This window comes from Manacus vitellinus, unplaced genomic scaffold (assembly GCF_001715985.3).
Source record: "Manacus vitellinus isolate BGI_N305 unplaced genomic scaffold, ASM171598v3 scaffold_1_pilon, whole genome shotgun sequence".
Taxonomy (NCBI): domain Eukaryota; kingdom Metazoa; phylum Chordata; class Aves; order Passeriformes; family Pipridae; genus Manacus; species Manacus vitellinus.
In genome coordinates this window covers 50,540,564-50,566,482 of record NW_021939396.1, presented here as the reverse complement: position 1 = coordinate 50,566,482, position 25,919 = coordinate 50,540,564, and the positions used below count along the sequence as shown (strand labels likewise).

Sequence of the window (25,919 nt, the reverse complement as noted above, 5' to 3'; positions counted from 1 at the left end):
TATACTGGAGGTGGACAAGAAGCTGGTAGGGACACAGCAGGAACTGCTGACATCACCTGACCAAACGGATGCTCCATATCATATGATGTCACAGTCAGAAATCAAAGCTCAAGGAAAGGAGGAGGAAGGGGGGACGTCAACTGTTATGGCACTTGTCAAGTGACCAGTATGTGTGCCAAGGCACTATTTCCCAGGAAGTGGCTAAACATCTGCCTGCCAATGAGAAATAGTGAATAAGTTCCCTATTTTGTTTTCCTTACAAGTGCAGCTTTTCCTTCACCTATTACACTGTCTTCATCTCAATCCATGAGTCTTTTTGCCTTTCATTTTCTCCCGGTCCCATGGCAGAAGTGACCAAGTAAGCAGCCCTGTGCATACTTGGCTGCTGGCTGGTGTCACCTCACCACACTTTCTAACCCTTTAGTACAGACAAGCTCACTTAGCATCCATTAACTGGTCATATAAGCAGATGATCAAACCACAAGAAAAACTGTTTTAATTTTAAAATAACTGAAGTACTTGTGTATTAAACACATACTTACCTTGTCAAGACAGATATTTTATGTTACTACGAAGGGAATAGTGACCCTGAAATCCTCCTGAAGGGAGCTATAAATAATTTTTATGTTTCACTGTTGACTAACTTGAAGTTACCTTAGTCTAGTGCAGAAAACCCTACAAATACTAAATACTTAAACATTATTATAACTTAGATGTAGTGCTTTTGGTATTTTCCATTAAATACTTCTTTTCAGTAACGAGAGGAAGAAAAAGAAAAAAATTAACGAGTGAGTACTTGTATAAGCTTGCATCTCTGAAACACAAAACTGGATTTTGAAAGCTGCTGTATTTCATTTTGTGTTTGACATCACACTAATTCAATTTAACTGAAATGCCATTTAGTTACTGACAGGTGGCCAAGTGACTTCACAACAAGTAACTGTACTTTCATATGCAATGGAAATACACAATTATTTCTGTTAAAGTATGTCATTTTTCCTGTTCAAAGGACAAATAACACCAAGCCATTCTTTAAAATACTAAGAACAATAAGCTAATACTACTTGCTTACTCCCATTTCCTCTAGGTACACTCCTGCCTGTCTTCCACTAATTTTACAGCAGCAGAAAGAAGATTCAAAATATTGGGGGAAAATACTAATGACCAAAAAAATCCAGGTCACAGTATCCTCTATTATTTTTGAGCAGCTGAATCTCCAAGTAATATTATTTTTTAAGCAGCTGAATCCCAAAGTAATATCACTGCCACTCTTACTGAAAATTATTCTGCTTTGTATGTTTTTACAATCAGAGGTCAGGTCTATTAATTATAGCATCCAAAACAGAAGCCAAGATTGCTACAACGCACCAGCAATTACACTTTCTCATTTAATAAAAAGACATGCTGTCAGTCACTCAAGAAAGCAGTCCTTTGCTAAACCTCATCTGCTAATTGAGACTTAACAGTGAATGCTTTTGCTGTTACAAAGGATCTTCTTCCACTTTTTATTGTTTGATATAACTGACATTGAAAAAAGGGAAAAAGTAACTTTAGCCAAAACAAACAAAATTTTAATCAAGCTTGGGAAACTAGCCAGGGAAAAAAAATAAAAAGAATGAACTAACCTGAAACTCAAACACACACTGGCAAGAGATGGGTGTAATGAAATGGAAAGAGCTCAGTGCATACCAGACAGTAAAGCATGATTTCATCTACAAACTGCAGTGGCACTGAAGGTTGGTTTCAAGGTCATGACAGCTGGAAAATGTTAATAGCTTATACTTAAAAACATTCAGTCTTAATTCCTGCAGGTTTTAAGACAGACAGTAAAAACTGCTAGCGAAATAACTTATGTTTTCAGCCCTAGAAGGATGCTTACAACTTTCCTATCACTTGTGAGTACTCACCAGCACATTTTGTTCTTGTTTTGAGAGCTGGGCCAGGAGATCCTGTTCCTCCTTCACCTGGTCTTGTAAGTAATACACTGATTTCATATTCTGTATCAGGATCCAGGTGCCCAATCTTATAGCTTGTGGAGTCCACGGGTTGTATGTCATACCAGCTCCCGCTTGAAGTGCGATACTCAACTTCTCTTTGAATAATTGGTCCATCCCCATTGATGGAATTGGCATTCAACTGTATCCACAGGTAAGTTGCACCGACTGAGGACAGCTGAGGTGGAGCAATGGGGACTGGTGGCTCTGAAGGACAGTTACAAAAACAAGCAGTGATTATACTTGCAAGTTTTCTGCTTCTAAAAACATTCAAATAAGCGATGTGTTTTGTACCATATTAGAGCTGAAGACTGCATAAAAATATGGATATAAAGGAATCACCACGACAGATTGACTTATTTTCATTAAACTGCAATATGCACGCTCTTCTGCTTTTGCACTTGGAGATTTTAACATGAAGGTTTTGGTTTATACCACATAACTTCAAACAAGGTGCAAGTGGAATTCTATTCATTAGACATTACAAGGCAACTTAACTTCCAATTTAAAAAGAAAGATTATCTCAGGTTTTTCCTGTTCAAATACAGTTCTTCCTGGATGTTAATAGTATTCCTACTCAAAACTAACATTTTTAAGGTAAAATTGATGTTGTAGTCTATCCTTAGACATAATCAGAACAGTAATTTCTTAATGAAAACAAAATGAATTTTTTATTCATCACTTTTCATGTACTTAACTACTCAGATTTCACGTTTACAGACTTCTCTGCAAGCAGAATAAGTATAGTCATTTTTCAAGTTTTATACTCTGGTTAAAATGAAAGAGTTTCTAGAGGAAAGCTGGGGGATTTTCTGAAGTTTTTACTACAAGCCTGATTCTACTTTATGTCATGGTTTATTTTCACTAACAACCACATGGAAGCAGTACTCTATCACAGAGCAAGCATGCGTGTGATATCCTGATAGTTTGGACTCCAAAGATTTTAAAGTGAGCAAAATTTTAAAACCACTTTTATTTATTATGTGATGGGCATCTCATTTTAAATTAGACTGCAAAAATAATTGACAAATATAATCTCTTTTTAAAGGTAAATAACAAATTGGGGTTTTCCCTACTGGTTAAATTACTCTGCTGTTCCGTGCATCACATCTGCAAAAAATTCACCTTCCCACTGGTTAAATATATTCAAGTAGAATGAAACCAGGCCACTGTAATAATGCACTGTTTGATCCAATATTCTTAACATATCTATCAGCAAACACTGCCACCTTCTTAAGGATACACAGAATATGTAATGAACGAGGGACATGCCTTTGCTAAGCTTTAGATTCAGATTTATCCTCTTCTGCTAACCATTTCCCTATGTGTTGAGATATAGGTAGTCAAACAGACAAGAAGCTGAATTTATATATTTCATCATTTTCTCAAGGACTTCAAAGTCACAGTTAAAGCAAGAAACATAAAAGAATGAAACAAAAGGGAAAAAAGAACTCTGGAAATAATTCAATATTTCCTGAGAAATAAGAGATTTGCTATTTTAACGAACATGTAATTATCCTACAGTATGCTTTTTTTAATTTACAGAAAGAGTAACTCAGAGCACTAAGTGTATTGATGGCTATGCCTCAGATAGATGGTGTTTCTAATTAGCACCATACACTTGTATGCAAACTTCGATCTGTATAATCTATTAGCAATTGCTGAATATGACATTACAAAACAGCAAACATAGGCATCATCACTATATATTCTCATCTTAAGAAACTAATTGATTATTATAATGAAGAACATGATACAAGGGCAATAAACCAGCATGTGTTCAAAGATGTCTACTAATACTTACTAATGGGAACAGATATAAAAATAGCTTATAATATGTGGTAGATTCCAGCATATAAGGACTATTGTTTACATTTTCAAATCAGTAGGGAAAACATTGCATTAGCACTATATGACAAACTGATGTTATCATTGGGTTAGAAACATACTGCAGTTATATTGAAACTATTCTTCCTGAAGTATATAAACTCTGGTTTCATACAGTGATATAGCATGTCTGGAAATAGTTCTGACTTGACTCAAAATGATTTAGAATCAATTTAGATCATTAGGCTGTTTTGTGAACCAAGACATGAAATGGAACTTTTATAGAGCATCCTAAGGCATTTACTTAGCCATGCTGAAAGAACAGTTAATTACTTTCAAGTTTCAAATGCTACTAAAGGCTGTTGAAGTGCCATTCAAAATGCAAACTCAGGAGTTGGGTCACTAAGGTTAGTGGTTACACCAATTCATTCCAAGTATTACAAGTACTTGGAATAGACAGTATTTTATTGTCTTCTTATACCTCAGGGCATATTATTCATTTCTCTATGGCCACAATGCCAAAGGGTAATGCAAGCTGCATTATTTCAGCAAAACCCACTGAAATAATACCATTAGCATAGTTTAATACCATAGCAGTTTAATACCATTAGCATAGTTTAATACTAAAAGTTGTCTTCTTACCAGAGATCAAGACTACATAAAATCAACCTTTCATTACAAACATGATGTCTATATTGAGAGACTGTTAAAAATATAAGACTCAGGTAAACAGATTCTTTAATACAAGCACTACATATCGAAATATGATGAGCCAATTTCATGACTGTCTTTTTCATTTATGTTTTCTTTAGACAGAATAATTTAATTTTTTCAGGATACTGAGGAGTTTGAATCACTTAGGTCAGTACCACACTGCAGCACTACTGTCTTTCACCAAAATCAGTTTTATGGTTGCCAGTGGGGCAATCTCAATCAACTACCATGCAAATTAATACCTTTATAAAATGGCACAATAAACCTGAGATCTTACAGCTGTGTTTGGTCAGGGAAGGAATTGGAACTGACAGTAGAAATAAGTTTGTAGCAGTGGCTATTTAGTACAATGACCTAGCTTAAATAGGAGTTCTTCCTTGCAGATCTCTCCTGAAGCAAGTAAACAAAGCTATTCAGTACTGTAAAACTCTCCAAAAATGGTTTTTAAAATAGAATATTAACTAAAAAAAACCAAGGTAAGCTTACGCATATATGCAACTTTTACACTTTTTAGATTTTGGACAGACATGCGACCTCTTCCTGAATTCTATGACAAATTATGATGGGCACAACCCTTTATGGAAAGAAAATAATGGCTGCCTTACAAAGCCAGATGCTTCAGGCAGATACTCTGTCACCCCACACACTTTATATTAAGAGAAAAAGACAGCCCTTATGATAAGGAGCAACCCTTGTCTTACGTGGAGGATAAAAACAAATGTAGCCATACATGCATGCAAACTACTTATTCTTATGCACTGCTATATTAATTGAAAACATACTTGAAACTACAACTCCTTCACTTAAATTGCTTTGTACTTAAATTACACAGAATTTCCAAACATTTTCTACAATATCTTAACATCTTTATGCTTTGCAGTTCTTTTACAATTTTAATTGGGAGGGGAAAGGCATCACACAGAGATGCCAGTGGATATAATGTGGATAATGTAAATCTCTAAGATTTGAGTTAAAGAAGACCAAAATAATAGATATTACTTCTCTGTGGCTCAGAACCACTAACCTGAAAAATGACAAAACCCTACTTCAATAGTAAAAATAGCATTTTCGACTTTTCTTTTGAGTCTGTACAGAGTGGGAGATGGAGCCATGTTACATTTGCGGAGGAACACGGAAGAAATATTTGTCCTGCAAGCTGATTCACCTTACTAAATAGTAACTATTAGAAAGACAACACCATGATATTCTCACGTGATACTGTTCACCACATCATGAGCAGCTGAAGTGAAAAAAATGAGGTATCAATCATCTCTGATGCTATGTCCACATTAATAATATCTTAATTACTATAAAACTAATCAAATAATTACAAATTTATACTGTTGAAATCAACTGAACTGCATTAAGACTATTTTTTTCCCATTTTTCTCTCTATTTTTTTATGCATATGTATTATTGTGCCCCTCTTTTGAGCATGCAAATTTTTCCATCCCTTTGAAAACTATGGAGAACAGTGCCTTTTTGCAACATTTAACTTTGGATAAAGGGCAACAAATAACCTCACTGATAACAAAAGACATGACTATGATTTTGAAACACCACAGTTCTTCATGCAATTTTTTTTTAAAAGTCTTGAAATAATTCCTGCCAAACTATTTAATTATTTAATTAAACAATATCTCTAAACAGTATCATGGATAATATGTGAGCTAACTTTACACTGTTCCTTTACTGAAACTGCTCAGGATGAAAACTTCATGTGACTCAGTATCCTAATGTTCCTAAAATTACTTGTAAATTCATCATTTAAGAAAATGTCATTGTTCTATTTTATACATATTTTAAAATTTAAAAAAAATCCCAAGGGTCCTTGTACTGTACACTTATAAGCCTATGCAGGTACAATCTAATTAGCTGGACACATTAGTAAATATCCTGCTAAGCTCTGTAGCAGTAGTAGTACTTTTACCACTCATCCCTAACTTAGCACAGTTTCCTTTCCCAAACAGGATTCCTCCCAAACTCAATTGCTCCGACTTGTGTATTCCAGACATGCTACCTCCCTTTTAAGACAGAGGTGTCTCAGCCTGCACTGTACTCGCTCCATCCTCATCTCCTTACTTCAGTGGTCTAAACCCATCCACCTTTCTTCTTCTCAGCTTTGCTCAGTTTTTTTCTCCCCACACTATGGTCACCACCTCCATATTACAAATACCACTAAATTTCCACTCCAGGTTTGTTTGTGTTATTTTTTACCTCAGGCTTTATCAATAAGCTCTGTGCCTGCTCCTCTCCTTGCCATCCAGTCTGCTGCTGTTCTAACCATGCCTCTCCTAGCATCTGCTTTTCCTTTCCCCTCCTGCAATAGCAAGTTATCCTTTCCAGATAGTTCCTTTTTCCTGGCCCCATTTTTTGCATATGCATGTTTGTATATATGTTTATCTTCCACTCATTGTCACAGAATCATAGAATCAGGGATGGTGACTCCACGACCTCCCTGGGCAGTTTGCTTCAATGCTTAACCATTCTTTCCGTGAAAAAATTTTTTCTGATGTCCAACCTGAACCTCCACGGTACAGCTTGAGGCCATTTCCTCTTGTCCTGTTGCTAGCTGCCTGGGAGAAGAGACCGACCCCCATGCTGATACAACCTCCTTTCAGGTAGCTGTCGAAAGCAGTAATGTCACCCCTGAGCCTCCTTTTCTCCACGCTAAACAACCCCAGCTCCCTCAGCTGCTCCTCATATGACTTACTCTCCAGACCGTTCACCAGCTTTATTGTCCTTCTCTGGACATGCTTCAGCACCTCAATGTCTTCCTTGCAGTGAGGAGCCCAGAACTGGACACAACTTGAGGTGCAGCCTCACCAGTGCTGAGTACAGAGGAGGAATCACTGCCCTGGTCCTGGTGGCCACTCTATTTTCTGATACAGGCCAGGATGCCATTGGCCTTCTTGGCCACCTGGGCACACTGCTGGCTCATGTTCAGCTGGCTGTTGACCAGCACCCCCATGTTTTTCTCCCCAGCTTTTAGTGTTTATTTAGTCCCAATTTTCACCTACCTTCCCTTTTATTTCAAAACACCTCCTAGTACGCCATACCTTTCAGTCTCAAGACTAATAATTTCATCTGGGTATGCAGCTTCTTGCTCTTGCACTCTGCGCTATCCACATCATGCATCTCACCATTTTACCCTCACAGTTCAAATGGAGGACTGCATACTAAAAGCACAGAAATGGTAAGCTCACAGGTTTTGATTCCTGTGCCTGGATCCAGCCTGTTCCAGAAGAGCTCAGATCACTGCTTGCCTTTAACTTCTGTTCATTGTATCTAGAATTTGGGGGCAATCTGAGAGATTAAATCCAAGAAGTCTCAGGGTCTTGGTGGGTTTTATTTAGTAGCTTGTAAACTGACTATACTTGAGAACAGACTTTCACAAGAACAGAAAAACAGCATTCTTGACACAACTAGTACTATTCTGAAAAAATGTTACTGCTTCAGAGTCTTCAGAGCTTTCCTGTGGCAAGTTTGCTAAAATGGATGAACTGTATCAGCTGCTTTGGCTGTAGGTTTTTCAAAATCTTCAGGCTGAGGCACACATCTACACTGAAAAATACAACTCTCAAGTCAATTTGCCAAAATAGGAGCATCTGAAAGCTGAACTTCATGATAGGAATTGTTAGGCAACCATAAAAATAAGTCCTAATACCAGCACCATTTGTAAAAAAGCCGTACAGACTGACGGATCCAGCATGAAAGGTTAGTTGGCAGAGAGCAAAAACAAATGTCAAATATCTGTGTATTTTTAATTTATGAGAATAACTGATACCACAGATAAGCAATTGTTAATATTTTCCTACTGTGTCTCGATATCAAAATGACTTTGCCCTCCAGAATAAATTCTTTGCTCTAGAGGTCCTGAAGGGGTTTGGTTCTGTTCCCGGTGTTAAATTTTTCATTTGGAAAATGCAGACATTTAAGCTGCCAGCATTACAGATGGCTACCTTTCTATGCCCTTGCTTAAAAACCTAACCAAACTCCTTTTAACCAATTTGACACCTAGGTTTGCCTTGTTTGAACTCAATAAGCAGTCTGAACTCTGTAATAATCTGATGTCTGCTCAGACAGGCTCATTCTGTTCTCCTAAATCTAATCTGTGTTGGATCTGCCCACTATTATAAAAATTCAACCTAGGGACCCTATGTAGAACTCTAATTTACTTCACCAAATACATTTAATCAATTCCACCCTACTATTTTCCTTTTGCTCAATGTTTGATTACTTTTATGTCATCTATTAGATACGAACTGCCATTTTTTACAATAAGTGGGTGATCTGACAAGGCCAATTTCATGTCTCCCATTAGATAAAGTGACATTTCAATCCAATTCTCTGACAAACTTAGATGAGGATACTGTGCAGTTTGAGCACACACAATGACAAGGCACTTGTCTTTTCAGCCTTTCCTATCAGAACAAACACTTGGGTAAATTGAAAACCTTCCCTTAAGGATTTATTTAAATAGAGCAATCAATACTTTATTTCACCATCCTCTAAAAGGCATATAACACAAAAAAGTTTTAAAAAAAAAATCCCCTTTTCTCCCTTGTTTAAGGCCAGACTAATTGTTCACTGACAGCCCTTTTCTCATTAACTAGACAATATTCATGTTTACAATTCTTTAATAAGAGAACATGGGATTAACTGACAGCTCTTTAATTGAGCTTTTTTCTCCCTCCATACTGATGAAAGCTTGCTATAATGTGCCTGCTCAGGTAAAAAAAAAAGAAGAAAAAAAAAGAAGAAAAAAATCACATCTGATAATTTCTGACATATATTTCATTTGAAAGATTTCATTCCTATTCCTTTGTGATTTCAGGTTTGGTTTGCAGCACCTGACACTAGAAGACCTTCAGCTCATTTCAAAGGTTCTAGTACCTGGTACCCAGTGCTACATAACATCATGCCACAGCAGAACTACAAACCTTAAAGAAGTTTACATACATAATCGGAATCTACTTAAAATAAGTTCTTATTTAGTGAAACTATCTCTACAATGAAGTAGAATGAGTGTTGTATGGAGTTGTAACCCATTCTACTGTGCAAAGTCTCTACTCGAAAGCAAATATATTTTGAAAAAAGCTCTACTGCAGTGCGGGACTTACTTTTTGAAACTTGAGTTAGAAGTTCAGTAACCAGAATGAAACAGAGCATGATAAATGCGAAGAACTGATTCTCTTTAACTTCAAATGCTCAGTTTGACTCTCCTGTCATCCTAGCAGTGTAAATACAGAGAAATTCCTCTTAAGTCAGTTTAGTTACACCAGCGTAAAATGAGAAGAGAATTAAATTCATTGTTTGTAACAAAGAGTGGGGAGTAATTACACCACTGTTTCTACACATACTATTATTAAGCCATCAGTAATTCCCAAGTATACTAAGCATTACATGCAGTGTGGGTATATGTACATTTTTCATGATTTATTGATAGTAATGGATTTAAAAAATATATAGCTGCACTGAAATCAATCCACTATCTTTGAAAAAGCTGCTAAAAATTAGGAAATACAATTTCTGAATTATATGCCATCAATAAGAAAGCATATTTACTAATTAGCCCCTAATGCTGTTATTTCAGCATAGTCATCTAAGGTTTTAGAGCACAATGTTCAAAATGGGTCTTTTTAGGTCAGAAGGAATGACCTGCAGGTGGTCTCATAAAAGCTCCAACACAGCCAATAGGGATTACCATAATTACTTTGCCACTTTACAAGTAGTTAATGGGATTACACCCTAAGGTTATTGATTTGCTCACAGTGCCCAGTGCAAATTTTCTGAAAGAATCTGGGTAAGCACAAATGCTTTAATGATACGTTTCATAATTTCATCTACCGTACCTCAAAAAGAGCACTAATAAAATAAAACACCCTGAATCAAAGAAACTGAAAAAAAGCTAATTCCTTCGGCTCCCTGTACCTCCTGTCACTGAGGCAGTAACTCCTCCATCTGCCTCCTTCAGGCAGTCTCTTTTCTTCCTTGTTTTCACTCATGTTAGGCCTGAAAGATGCTTCATCATTCCTACTGGGGTTATAGTCCATGCTTCCTTTCTTTGCTGACTTTCATACATACCTATTTTTGGCCTACCCCTTTATTTCGTTTTCATTCTTGGACTCAAATGACCTAATTTTTTCCACCATGCCTTATAATTATATTCTCATCTCACCCATTCTATTTGTTTCTTTCTTCATCTGTCCATTCAAATAGCTCATCTAAGTTTTCATACTACAATTTGTTTTGTCCTTTTATCTTCATACCCTGGTTATCTTGTCCTGTCTTGTTCCTCTTCATTTTCTCTACAACACATTCACTAAAACCATATTCTTGGTTTTCGAAAATGGTCTATCCTTCATTATGGCTCTCTTGCATCTTCTTCTATTGGTGATGGATTATTTCCCAGTCTAACTGGAGAGGTTCCAGCTGATTGGAAGCTGTCTAATGTTGTCCTGGTTTTCAAGCAGGGCAAAAAGGAGGACCTCAGCAACTACAGGCCCCTCAGTTTCACCTCAGTGCCTGGTAAAGTCATGGAAAAGATTATTCTGGGAGGTATTGAAAAACTCCTGGAGGACAACACAGTCATCATTTACAGCCAGCATGGCTTCATGAGGCTAAAGTCCTGCTTGTCAAACCTGATTTCCATCTACAACAGGATAACCCACCTAGCTGATCTAGGAAAGCCAGCAGGTGAATGCTTCTGGACTTCAGCAAAGTGTGTGCAGTTTTGGGCAACACAATATAAGAACAGACATTAAGCTTCTGGAGAGCATTCAAAGGAGGGTAAAAAAGACAGTGAAGGGCCTTGAGGGGAAGCTGTATGAGGATTGGCTGAGGTCAGTTGGTCTGTTCAGCATGGAGAAGAGCAGACAACCTGGAGGAGAGGAGATTGAGGGGAGATATCATTGCAGTCTTGAACTTCCTCATGAGGGGAAGTGGCAGGGCAGGCACTGATCTCCTCCCTCTTGTGACCAGTGAGAGGACTTGAGCAAATGGCATGAAGCTGAGTCAGGGGAGGCTGGATATCAGAAAAAGGTTTTTCACCCAGAAGGTGCTTGAGCACTGGAATGGGCTCCCCAGGGAAATGGTCACAGCACCAAGCCTGTCTGAGTTCCAGAAGCATTTCGACGACACTCTCAGGCACATGGTGTGATCGTTGGGGTGTCCTTTGCAGGACCAGGAGTTGGATACAATGATCCTGATGGGTCCCTTTCAACTCAACATATTCTATGATTCTGTAACACAACAACATGGCTTCACATCTTAGATGCTAAAGAATCTGGTTCTGCCTCTGATACAACAAAAATAAAATCCTGTTCCTCCAAAATACTAATATAAAACTAAGAAGTAATCAAAATGCAATTTAAATATAATGAATGTTAAAAAATTGCTTTAGTGCAGTTTTCCATAATAAGGATGTGGAGTTCTCTATGTATTCTATTTACATTTAAGTGTTTCCCAAAGTTTCTAAAACACCCCTCCATATACCAGAATGTGTGTTTTTTATGTGTTCATTTTAATGTGAATGTTTCATATTTTGCAGTAAGTATATATTTAGAATACAATCTCCACAAAGGAGGCAAAGAGCCATTATTATATTCATACTTTTAAATAAAAGCTTGGAAAGATGTATAGTTCTAAACAGTGCATTTGAGGGAAATCTTTAAAACAACAATCAACAAGTAACTAGTTAATTAGCCCGGGATGCTTCTGTCGTTCCCGTGTTACAGTTGGCTAGACTCTTAAGTTTTACATAAACAAAATCTATTTGTTGAACCTCTGATTGAGTTTATCAGGCTATGGGTGACATTATTACTGCATTAGCCATTGCAGATCCTTATTCCACACATTGAGCATGCAAATACTGATTTGTATCATGAAATACCTTTCACTATCAGTTCTGCATAGTTTGATACACCAACTCCTCCTTCTGTCCGAATCATGCAGCGATAGTTGCCGGCGTCCCTCTTCGTGGCATTTACCACACTAAAAAGAGCTACAAATCGTCGAGCATTGAACACTTTTATGTCCTTCAAAGGTGCATCCCTTACATAAATTCCCTAGGCAATGAAACAAAAATAAAGAATATTGTTAGTCATATTTAAAAAAAAGTACTGACAACCAGTATTATTTCTCCCAAGTTCCCCAAGAGGGGAGGCGAGGTAAAAGCACAAGTCTGTATGTTACTTTTACAGATATTTATGCCGTGTGAGACTTTACTGCCTTCCCATATAAGTTAAACCATTCATCATGAGTGGGCAACTATTCATCTGGAACAGCTGCTTTCAACTCTTCATAGGTTAACTAATAGAAAGATTTAAGAGCAATATAATATTTACTTGCTTAGCTTGTCTTACACAAATATTTAAATTAATTTCTTTTAAAGAAATAAGAAGCTCTGCATAGTCAGTCTCTGCTTTCTCTTCCCTCCCTGCATCTGCTACTCGGCATATGCATTTTGCACATATGCAGTGCACAGATACATCAGTGGATGTTTCTCATGGCAGCACGCACATGAGGTAGAAGAAGCAACTCAGGTAGAAGAAACGAGGTACAGATTTTCCAGGTAAATAACCAGCAAGGTTGAAGCTGTCTCTACCTCTCACTTTCTCAGCATGGTACTGGGAACCAGGCAGTTTCTACTCCAGTGCAGTGTCTTGCTCTCTATTCAACATACTACACTTATGGCACAAGAAAATGAGCCATGTAACAGCCGAGGAGAACAAAGAGTGAAAAAGAGAGGACAGAAGACAGAAGAGATGACAATTTGCCATGTTCTTTGAGGGCAAAGAGACTTGGCTCTCAGATCCTCATCAGAACTCATGCTCCGCCTGGCCATGAAATAGGATATGTACACTATGAACACTCAAAAACCCTTAGAAAATGTGTAATCATCAAATTATGAGAGCTGGATGGAAAAAAAAAAACAAACAACCACCACCAAAATCTAATAACATTTACTCAAGTCATGTGCTCACATTACATCCAACCACACTAGTTTTTCCTTTTTTCTAGTCACAACATCAGGAAGCTTTACACAGGCTATTTCATCCTGCCAAGAAATAGGCTAAGTTATTCTCTAGGGAATAACATACTGCCACATACTGATTAATTCTAGTACCTAAACTAGCTCAGCTCATTTAGAGTGTGAACAAACTCCTCTGCGCTCCAGCCTGCACAGCACATCCACCCTTCCACACAGGGCACCTGCATCCAGAATTTACCAGGACTCTCATGAATTACAACAAATTGAAGAACCATGTAAATACTTTAACAACAATTTCTACTACCACACCATGCCCCTCAGACCTCCCAGCAGCTGGTAGAAATCTTAAACTACACAGTCTTGGTCTTCATATAAAGCACCAGCAATGCTGAAAGGGAACCACTCAACAGCCAGCCCCATAGGGAATTATTTCCCACCTTCTTCGTGCCTTTGTAGAATGAAAATTGTAGCTAATCAATGCATTGCAGTATTTACAATAAATTACTGTCTCACTTGGGTCCCATAACCTTTTTCACCTGCTGATTCTCGAACACACTGATCGCCTGATTTCAAATATTTTAACTGCTGTTCTATAACAGGAAGTCTCAGTTTGATCAAATAATTGGCTTTGTGACACATGCTATCCATTCACATATCAACAATTTTAGCTGAAAAAAAGAGAAGCCAAAGCACATTTCAGAGGCACACAATTTGCTCAAATGAAGAAGGTACATGAGCCTTAAATGTAACTCAGCTTGGCTCTACAGAGGATTTGAGCATTTTTATCCTCTACCAAAATCCAGATGAGAAAAGATTACTAATGATGGCTTCAAAATTCATGACCAAGCTCTGGAATAAAAAGCCTTTATTATTATTACTATAACACACCTGTAAAATATATATGAGATTATTATGAATAAAGATTATCTTGACTGACTTTTCTTGAACCTTACAAACTCACAGAAGCAAAGTATAGAGTGGCTAATTATATCTTAGAACTCAAACAGTCCCACAGAAATCACCAGCATGACATTTTCTACTAGAACTCAATGAAGAAAAAGCCCCAATTTTTTTCTTTAGTCTCTTTGGGAAAAATATTTTCAAGGAAAACATAGTGTCTGGAACAGACAAAGACTAAGAAACATCATTGCTTTTTCCACCAGAAAAAATACAGCCCAAGAGAACAAGTCTTCCCTTTCTTTTGGGACAACAGCAAATGAGTAGGAGAGCTGCCTAATTGATTTAAGCCTAAGCATAAAGGAACAGTAAGGAAGGTAATGAATTCAAGTATAAGAAAAGTTCAATCCATAAGCATGGAAGGAGGGAGTTAAAAAGGCTGCACAGAAAAAAAAAAATAAATCCCACAGCTACAACCTCTCCCAAACTCTTATTTCAGCAATGGAATGGCAAAAGACTATTTCTCGTCTGAAAAAAGTTATTTATAATTTGATAACATGAATACAGAATTGTTTCTGTTGTAACTACAGCCACATGTCAAGCTTTGCTGCTCTTATTTGTGATTCACGTTTTGTTCTCTCCGACACTGCAGTGACTTCAGTAAGCTACTCAGGTATATCAGTGGTTACTTTTATGGGTTAGTTAACTATCTGAAATTTGGATGAGAATGCAATAATATTTTCTTTTCCAGTATTTAACAGGTCCATTTAAGCTCATTGTATGATAAATTACAAGCTCTCAGCGCTTATTGTCAACAGCTATTTCATTTAGAATGGCCAAAAATAACATATCAAGTGAACATTTGTTTATTAAACATATTAGCACATCCCGCTACAATTTTTTTTAACAAAGAATTATTTTTAGTAGCATCCAAAAAAAAAGTTTTTAGCACTCATTAATGCAACAATCTGAAATCTCATAAATAAGAGTTCACTTATGATATACTGTTTTACTGATTATGGTCATTAAAACTTTAATCTCAGGTTTCTTAAGAGATTCTGAAATTTACCAGTAGGTCTTGCAAACTCCCACTTTTTATGTGAAAGCCTGAGTCTTCACAAATACATCGTATTTTATTGAAAATTAAACAAAAGAATGTCAAGTCTGTAATTTATTAATCCAATTCCAGAAAACAGTATAAAATTCATGAATTACAATGCAACACTATGGTGCTCATATTAAGACCCATTAGAACAGCTTGTTGGAGCAAATTTGTAGTATCTTGTTTTCTGGGTGGGGTCTATTTCTTTGTTTTAAATACAATTCAAAAATAAATATGGTTCTTTTACTTTCTTTACTTTAGCCCTGATTTGCCACATGAAAGGCTGGGGCTTTACTACTGATTAAAGCTGTTAGCTTTTCCTGCCTCTGGGACTTGGAGAACTGTGTGAACTTCATGCTTTGGAAAGAGGAGACTGCCGAAATAATTTAATTCTAGACCTGCTTTGACTGCAAAGGCCATGTCCCCAGGGGAGAGCTATCTAACCTTCTTAGAGCAGAATTATGACCACAAAATAAATATTACAAAATGCAGTGATCCAAAAATGAAAATAACAGATTCCATTGGGCTGCTGAGCAACTTGTGAGTTTTCAAATGCTCAGAGAAAGTTTTTAAAAAAATACCTAATACGCATATTTGAAAATGCTACTTAAGCCAACTTATGAAAATATTTAACTGGTAAATCAGTTGTAAGAATAATTTTTCTATTAAACAGTGAGCTATTTAATATATAGGGATATAAAAAATAATCTTAATTAACCTCAGGATATACACAGCTTCAAAATCCATATTCCTAGTACCAGCATATTAAATGCATACAGAGACAGCTTAAAGTACTTTAAAATGCACATTATTTTTCCATCTTGGGCAAGTTAGAATGAAAAGAAATAGGTTGATGGTTATTTACATTAGACTTACAGGCTCTTTTAGGCAATAAACTAACTCTAAGTCTTTTAAATGAACAGCAATTTCATCACAACAATCTATATATTAAACTTTCAGAAATACTTTTAACAAAAATTTAGCACTAATTCAAAGGAATTGAACTTCTAGGATGTTATATCCAGCACTACCACTGCATTAATCACTCTCAAGGCATATATCAACAGTTTTGCAAGAAGAGAGTTAAAAGGAAACATCAGTCACCCTCTGTCCATACAGGTAGATTAAGCAGCTTTTCATACATTCAATAAAAGAAAGGGTTGGTATTAGCCCACTTTCAAATAGGCACATTTATAAAATTGTGATTAGAGTTATACCAGTGGGATCTCAAATAACATCAGCAAGGCCAGAAGTAATTTTGTTTAAAATATGCATAAAATCTAAATCAAATAGTAATTAATACCTCAAGAAAATTGCTTTGCAGAGTTCATATAATTCCAGTAACTAAGACAGTTGGCTCTACCTCTGAATTTCTAGAATTGCTTTCATAACCAAGACAACCGTTTGTCAATCTAGATTAGAGCCATCACAGATCCTGTGATTATCTTGTATTTATTCCATCTGTGTAAGTTAACAAGTATATTTCATTCAAATAATGAGGCCATGCTGGAAAAAGATTATTATTGTCCTATTTGAAATTATTCTGCTATGAGCCAGAATTGCACTCTGCATGTGGAACTAATGGGCATGCAAGCAAACTGTTATTATTTTACCTTTCAAGAAAGATTTCAGCTTTCAGTATTTTAATGTTTGATAACTGAACCTTTTCTTCAAATCACACAGCTCTCCGGAAGTCCCTGTTTATTATGACTAAACCTAAATAGTGGCTGGAGCTGTCAGGTAATACTGTAAAATACTACTGAAGTCGCACATCCGAGTAGTCACATTATCAAATATTAAGCACTGACATCTATCTGAAGACATATTCAAATACACAGAAAGTAAACAAAGACAATGAATTTTCTGGAGTCATCAAACTCAGTGTAATTTACCCAAAACAGTTACTCTGTACTTATAAAAGGAAAAAAACAAAACAAAGCCAAAAACCAAACCCCTGTTCAATCTATTTTTTATTTTTACATTAAATTCAGAGAAGCTCAGCAGAGTTAATATTCTCTAACAATTTGTCAGTGCTCACAAAGTATGCAAAATTCCAAATCTTTTTTGGATTCATCTTTAATAGCACACAGTAGAATACAAAACGACCTGTAGGAAACTAAATCCTCAGAAACATCTGGAAAACACAGAGCATCAGGAAATCTCTCTTAACTGGGAGTTTAATACTTTGGATAGAAATTGTGGCAGTGATCCACGCGTCTGCTAAGCATTTTCTTGAACTTGTAGCCCTACTTATAGTCACTTAATCTAATATTGTATCTTAATTCTTTAAAGTATGCAACACTTAGTACCTCTTATCATCCTTTTATTTATATTTAAATTCCAAGAATTAGGATGAACACCTTGCTAAAAACTGAAGAGAACATACACAGAATTTTAAATACTCTGCCTTGGTGTTCTGCAGATGCCAGGCTTATGGGGGGCTGGGAAGGATCAGAGTGAGGAGGAGAAAATGAGAAAGTACAGTTCATTAGCATAATTTTCATTCCTACACACAACACAAAGTATAGTAATTCAGGTATTTGCCTTTTCTATGCAACTACATAACAGGAGACTTAAAAAACAGTGTGCTCATGTCCCATATTGCCATCACTGGGAAAGTGTTTTCTTGGGAAGAAAAGCAGCATTGGGATGAAGAAACTACAATATGCAAGTTCTGGGGACAACCTGAAGTCTATTCCAAAATGTAAAACAATCAGAATAACAGTCAAAGTGATACTGAGTCCTACAAAGCAGGTAAGGAAGAAGCAGCTATGAAAGAACACATATATTTGATGGTGAGAAACCATGCCCTCTTAAGGACTCAGCTGCGGCCTCCTGAAAAGATGCTTCTGAACGGGAAGAATGAATGGTGAGAAGAGAGGCAGGCCTATGGTTAAGCCAGCTGTAGTAAACTTTCAACAGTGAGATTGTAATTTGTGAATAAAGACAACTACAGCAGTAATACTTCTGACACTCTTTATAGGTATAACGTGCAACAGAGCATTCTCAGTAAATGTGGAAGATCAAAATCTACTAATTTTTCAGGTTACTTGCAAACAAACTTTGCCAAGTAGTCTCCAGGTCTCTTGAGGTTTTTCACTGTTGTCCATAACCAAGGTCCTAGTGGATTTAATAGAGTTTCCAGTTTACTTCTAAAAGAAAAATTTCTAAAGTTCATTAATTTTTTGGATTTATTTTTTCCCCAAAACCTCTTTTGGTCATAGGAGATTACCAAAGAAATAGAGGATTAAGAGTAGTATTTTTGTGATAAAAAGGCTTTTTCAAGACAAAAATGTTAATCCCTCTATTAAAGGTTTTCAGTCTCTAAATATCATCAAAAGCAGGATCAGTTGGTATAGTAGCTGAAAACCAAATGCGTATTTTAGTGTCACAAGCACCCTCTTGGCAGAGCAGACTCCTCTTCTGCTAGACAGGTGCTGAAAGAAGGCCTTTGAAGAACACCACCCATTATCACTCCTGGCGACTTGATGGATGACTGGTACCACTATAGAAATAAACACTTCTCCATCCACAGTACTTTTTTCCTACTGAATCAAGGCTTGCTTACTTTTCTTGAAAAAAAATAATCTTTGAAATGAAATAATCAAATTTGCTCACAATTTGTTCTTAGTTTCTTCTTTGGCATCACTACCAATGAGGTCTGTTGTGCTCGTGGAAGAGTTTACAGGTTTTGAGTAATGTCATAAAACTTCACAGATGCTTCTGTCAGGTATTTTCACCATACTTAAACTATTTTGGATAACGCTTGCTTTCACACCATTTAGGAATGGTGGAGCTGGTACATGAGGATAGGAGTGACATTTATTCTTCTGTTTACCCTCATCTACATTATTTTAGTATTAATAACAAAACTCACTGACAATTCTTTGTGGTTACTGTCATTTGACTTTTGTACCAGGCATTGCAGTCTGGGTGGACTGGGAGGCTTACTCCACAGAACAACTTTGCTGGCCAGGCTTTTGCAGTGTTTCTGAGCAGGAGAATATAAGGCTTCTTTTTGCTTCCACTATTACAGTGGCACCATCTCATACAAGTCATGTAAGGCTAGAATACAGACCCAGAGTAGCTATGGAACCACGAGGCATTTGAGTTTTTCAGCTGTGCATCTCACTGGTCACAGTATAAGTGAGATAAGAGTACACAGCACCTGATGTACCACTTAGTGCCGCTGAAGCTAACTTATAATGGAAAAGACCATGTCCAAGAAGGAAAGTTACTCTTAACGTACATTCCCACTGCACTCCAAACACATTCTGTAAATGCTGTTGCCCGTGGTTTACTAATAAAAACACCAGGCTGGTGTTTCTGCTGGTCAGCTCTAAAACACCACTGAAGTCAAAACACTTCACAGATAAGATAGATTGATTTTAAGATGACTTTTTATTTCTTGCATATGTTCACTGGGATTTATCCTTAACAGTCCACTATGAATTAATTTCTCCCAGTAGGCATCAGATTATTCATATTTAAGACAGATAATGAAGCAAAATTTTTCATCAAATATCACAGCTCCTTAGACATTGGCTAACATGAATATGATACAGATCACAAGCCTCCTATATTCTGTTCTTCATGGAAGTTTTTATGCCATATAGTAAGATTACTATGCAATTACTGAAAAACAATTAGAACAGATTAACATCAATTAATAGAAAATACAGAATATATACTGCAAGAAAGCCACTAAATATATACTGAAGTGGAGATGGGGACACAAAGAAATTAACATACCAAAACCTGGAAATATTATTAAATGGTCACCAGAATTTAAAAAAAAAGTTTAACTTTCACCTATGCAGTAATAGTTAGTGTCCATTAATTATCCTTCCAAAGCAATATCATCTCAGTTTATCTACAAAAAAACACATCACGATGCACATTAATGTATGTGCATGTAATGCATGTAATCTTGGCAAAATTTTTAGTCGACTGATGTCATTAAAGCTCTTCTCAAGGCAATGGACTCAAGACAATTTGCTGAGCACCAGGTGGCTTGGCCAGACTCAGAAGACTGTGCTATTTAAGAGCAGGAGGAAGAATGTTCTTGTGCATTCCTGTAGTACACAGATACACCTACTGATCAAACCCCAAACATTTTAATATCCAAAAGAATGTCTTCTATCCCATCCCATCGTACAGTTTACTTTAATAGTTCCACCTGTTTGTGTTACCAAGTTGTTACATATGCATATGATTTAATCTAACAGGTAGTGTTTCATTATCTTAGTACTCAAAAATGGCTGAAACATTTTTTTCCTCAAGTACTTCAAAACTTGGCAACAAAAATAGTAATTATGCGACAGTCTCAGAGAGTTTACAGCACAACAAAAAAATTCTTACGAAACTCCAGGACTTTTGGTTCGCATTCTAGGATATTTTATGCAATTTACGTAAACAAACGCGCGCGCGCGCGCACACACACACAAACTATTTTGTATATCTTCTCAATATATTTTATTTTCATCATCTGTCAGGATGGTTCTACATTCTTACAAGGATGTGTTTGATACCTCTCATTTGTGTATGTGTGTATTCCTGAGGAAAACAATTTGCTTTCCAGAACTCCCTCTGACACAGGACTATATCTCTTCCTTTGAAAAAATAATAAATAATGCATACAGGTAGTTTTGTAATACAGATGAATAAAATCTTTGATACCCTTCATACCTTCAGCAAAAGATTACTGAAGATACAAAAAAAGATACAGTGAATAAGGTGAAAGACAGCTTTCAGGAAAGACAAGAAGAAAAGCCAAATCCTGGATTAACAGGTAATAAACTCTTTACATGGGGTAGAGGAGAGATTGGCCGCAGGAGTGATACTGTTCTTAGTTTCTTGGCTGCAAATAACGCAGTACGTGTTCTGCATGCATAAACCACAGGTATGACAGATTTCACCCTCTCCCCTTCTATCAGAGAACAACCATTAGTCTCTTGCTATTGGTAAATCTGATGAGACCCTTACTACAGCTGTCAGACATATCCTGAGATCCTATTGCTATTTGCTTCCCTCCAACAAATTTTTACTCCTAGCTCTCTATTTTTGCAATAAAAGTTATATGTTTGAGAATTACATTTTAAAATAGTTGTTTACATTTCAACCATATTTTAGAATGAAGCTAGAAAAAATAAATAACTTCAGTGAAGTGATGACCTCTCTTTCTCATCAACCGCAGCTTTCCATTGTTTTGGGAACCTCTCCCAAGAAAGGCTACCCACACTGAGTCAAGGCACGTCTAAAAAATGCCACGTTTAGTGACACTACAATAAATCTTTAGAAACTAATGTAAAAAGATTGTGTTGGGAAAGATATTAAAATGGAATTTCATGATACCGGGGTATCATGTGACAGCAATTTCCCTGAAGTCACACTCTAGACTGTTGTAAGAACAAGTAGCATACTGAGGGAACTGAATGAGCCCACTGCAAATCAGGAGAAGTAGCAGATGAAGATAGGAAAATGAAGAGAAGGAGCCAGGTCTGAGCAGCTAAGGAAAAACAAGCCAATTGTTTGCAGCCCATAGGCTGCACCAAAAACATGTTACTTCCAAAAAAGAATTCTACCCCCTCTCTCCTATAACACAGATTTGTGTTTCCACAATTTACTAAATACTAACACAGGCTTTTCAGAAGACATTGTCTCAGCTGCTTTCATTTGACCATTAACTTTTCTGTGTTCCATCTGTTCATTTCTTTCCACCGTGGGAGCAAAGGAAAGAGCACAGGAATGACATTTTTGCTCAATCATTCAATAGAAGAGTCATCCCATACTGGTAATAACCATTATTGCCCACAAATATGAAAAAATCAAAGCAGACAGGATGCATCTATTAATTATAGACATTCAGATTTATTTTTAAGGTATTTTTATGTTTAGAACGTTAGCTAATAGGGATGTGAATTCATAAACAGACAGTCTAACAAATGACCTTATTAACTGGACCCTCATTACAATAACAAAATCAACAAAATACCAAAAAACCCCAAAATAACAAAGTTGTATGATACTGTGTTGTGTTCTTTCATTTTACTTTAACCTGAAATGGTATCACTGAAAATACCCACAGCTTGTTTTCAAATTATCTGACAAGCTTGCAATCGTAGCTCGTGCACCAGGGTGCATGTCTGTCTAGTGGAGTGAAGAACAATGTTTTTCTTACAAAACACTACACTATGCAATGGGCAAACAGCTTGCTTTCTTCCCCTTCTCGAAAGAGTAAATACTGATCACAGCATCACGAAACAAATTTCATGCCTCAGTGGTCTAATTTGGGCAGCTATTGTACTAACTGTGATTCCCTCATCACCCTTGCAATTTCAAAAACTTTCATAATACTCCAGAAATTAACAGATTTCATATTCCCTAGGGAATAAGAGTGGGATAGGTTTGAAAAGGCGGGGGGGGGAGTGCAAAAAATATGATCTACGGATTTCACTTAAGACTGCTTCAAGCCCTTGGCATTATTAAACCAAGAACATCTATTTTCAAAACTACTCGCCAAAGACAAGGATACTAAAATAACCAATCAACTTAAAACTATTCATTTGTTTTAAGGAACATATGTCACTCACAGTCTAACAGACTGTAAAAAGTAAAACATTTGTTCACCAGAAAAATGTGTCCTACCAAACTTGAAGTCTGATGCATAGAAATGGAGAGGTACTATATAAAAGAGATAGAAGTAAAGGAGCAAAATCCTGCCACCAGTGGAAAGAGCAGAAATATCATTGAATTCAGTGAGTTTGTGTTTTCACCCTTGCCTGTACTTCAGACTAACAATGTCAATCTGAAAAAAAAAAAAAGACAGGTACCGGAAGTCATTTGGGAGCAAATTATAAATTATAAAAGTTATTTGGGAGCAATTCTGGAATTGCCACATCCAGACAGATTAAGCATCCTGATATGACTCACATGGAAGAAATCCTGAGAAGCCCCTGATAAAATCACTCAACTGTATTTATTTATTTACTATTATTTCCCCTTAAGGTTTTATAAATGTAATTAAACAAACCACCAAAAAAATAGTAGAAAAGGCTTAGTATTACTGGTGAACAAACTAGACATACCAGAGAGATTGCATGATTTGTTCATAGTACCACTAAAATCTGAATCCCTATGACCTGAGTGCTACTGGAAACGTTTCCAGAGAATGGTGTTCATTTTATTCTGGCTCTAGTGCATATAAGAATTTCTTTCACTGGGATGTTCTGTAGTTTCATACTGGTTCTAGCGCTACCAGGAGCGAAAGTATCTTTAATGTCCATTTGACCAGTCACGTGATGTAGAAGATGCCATGTTCTTTGACAGCTATTACAGACAGCTGCATTGTACTCATGGCCCTCTGGCAGCATCATGAGATGTCATACACAGGCATATAAAAAATTCCTCAATATCACAACATGAAACCAGACAGTCAGTCAACTGACTGATGGAGAATTGCAAGGTCTGAGGATCTGTTACCTGATAACCACAGTATCACTGAATATGCTGAGTTGGAAAGGAGCCATATACATAAAATATAGGTCATAATGACCTAGTACGCTAAAATAAAGCTAATCCTTTCAGGAACTGTATCTCATAGCCTTGATTTGCAGCATCCCACACACAGAGCTGTTTGTTCAGTCTTACTGTAAGTTGCAGCAGACATCTGTGGAAACTGGCAAAGAAGTACAAAAATAAATCCAAGCTATCCAGGAGATCCTGTCAACTTCTAAAATGTTCTTATGCAAAGGCACACCTGGAATATGCACAACCTTGGACTGACTACCAGAGGGACCTCTAATTGTATAGGGAGAATAAATACACAGTGTCCCTGCAGGAAGATAAAATTCCTCAAAAAGTCAATCTGTCACTATTTTCTTATCCTCCATATAAAAAAGAAATCTCCTAATCATGCATAAACAAGGAATTGAATTAACTAAGCTCAGCAAAGATATTTGGGCATTGCTACTGCTGTTAAGAAAATTGTTTTACATTACATAAAACCTAGAAGGATATTTAATTTCTACAATAAAGACATTACATTCCAGCCTTGTAAAGAATTTATGTATGTCCTAAGCTCCACGAAAAAAAATTAAAGCTGAAATTATACTGTCCCGAAACATATGGAAAAATTGAATGGAACAAGGACATCCCTATGTTGAATTCTACCTTCAATTTCACAATAGAGAATTATGCAAAAGTTCAAAGGTTCTACAAAGGATATCATTGATGAAATAGAAAGCCATTATTTTCTCATACATGCTAAACCCTTTTCACGAGTGGAAAAATCATTCTTTAAAAAAATCTTGGTGGCTTAGGAAACACAGGAATCTAATTCTACCAATTCAAAAGTGTAATATTGTCTTTAAAGGTGCTAGAGAAATATCAGCCTTATATCAGCACAGAGGTTGAAAATAAAACCCAAATAAGGCCAAAGCAGATTTTCATTGCCTTCTACTGTGTTTGATCAGGCTCTTTCTGAATAGACATAACAGTTCATCATTCATATACAGATAAATATGTCTTTGCTTTTCAAGTGGTTTTACTTATTTTTTGTGCGTGCTAGATTACATATAAGTACTCAGCTGTTTAACCTGTCACACTTATATGAATAATTTATGAAATACAAATGCAATGTTAAAGGAAAACTATAGTAAAAGCCTAAAATTGTTTAAACATCAAAAATAGAGAATTTCATTTCTAAGTCCCACCTGTTACCATTGCTTCAAATTCTCTTATTCCTCCTTCTCCACTAACTGCAGCTTCATCTGACTGATCTCCTTAGGCACTGTTTTATTTATTTTAATTGCCCTCATTTCCTTCTCATAGACAATGTCTTAGTTCTAGCATGTTGTTTTCCACGTATGGAAATCACTGGGATCTGGAGGTAGGTATATACCTAATGCTAAGTTCAAATACTGACTAATTGTTTGCTGTAGGGAACAACTCTGTAATGATGGCAGCAAGACAGCAGTCAAACCTGCATGCCCATTACTAAAAGAGATCAAGCAAAAAAGGCATATTTTTGATAGAAGACTACACGTCTGGGTAAGGGAGAATGTCTTTACTGAAAGAAAATGAGTTGGAGCAACACTTTAAACCAGGATCTGACACCTATCTAGAAGCTACTTTACTGATTAAGTAATAAATAATGGACTCAATGAATATAAGTAAGATTCTTTGGCTCTATAATAGAGAAGGTCAGATTTGACTGTCATACTGGTCTTCTCTAGACTTAAAGAGTAACAATGCAATTTTAGCTGAAAATACTAAGCAGAGATAGAGGTAAATTAAAAAAAATCATTATGTGTAATACAGTAGTTGGCCAGCACAGACCTTGTAAGAAAGTCATGTGCTCTTCCTTGGGGATTTCGCCTTTACTCATGAT

General features: G+C 36.5%; 1 protein-coding gene across 6 annotated transcripts in view; it reads right to left on the bottom strand.

Annotated features, from left to right (window-relative positions):
* PTPRM (protein tyrosine phosphatase receptor type M) overlaps positions 1 to 25,919 on the bottom strand; it is a 351,616-nt gene that overhangs the window by 274,422 nt on the left and 51,275 nt on the right. For all 6 annotated transcript variants that reach the window (XM_029959314.1, XM_029959310.1, XM_029959312.1 and 3 more), the window contains exons 5-6: positions 12,430 to 12,604; positions 1,908 to 2,201 (exon numbers count right to left, since the gene is read on the bottom strand). In XM_029959314.1, coding sequence (XP_029815174.1) covers positions 1,908 to 2,201; positions 12,430 to 12,604 — 469 coding nt within the window. The remainder of the gene's footprint in view (positions 1 to 1,907; positions 2,202 to 12,429; positions 12,605 to 25,919) is intronic.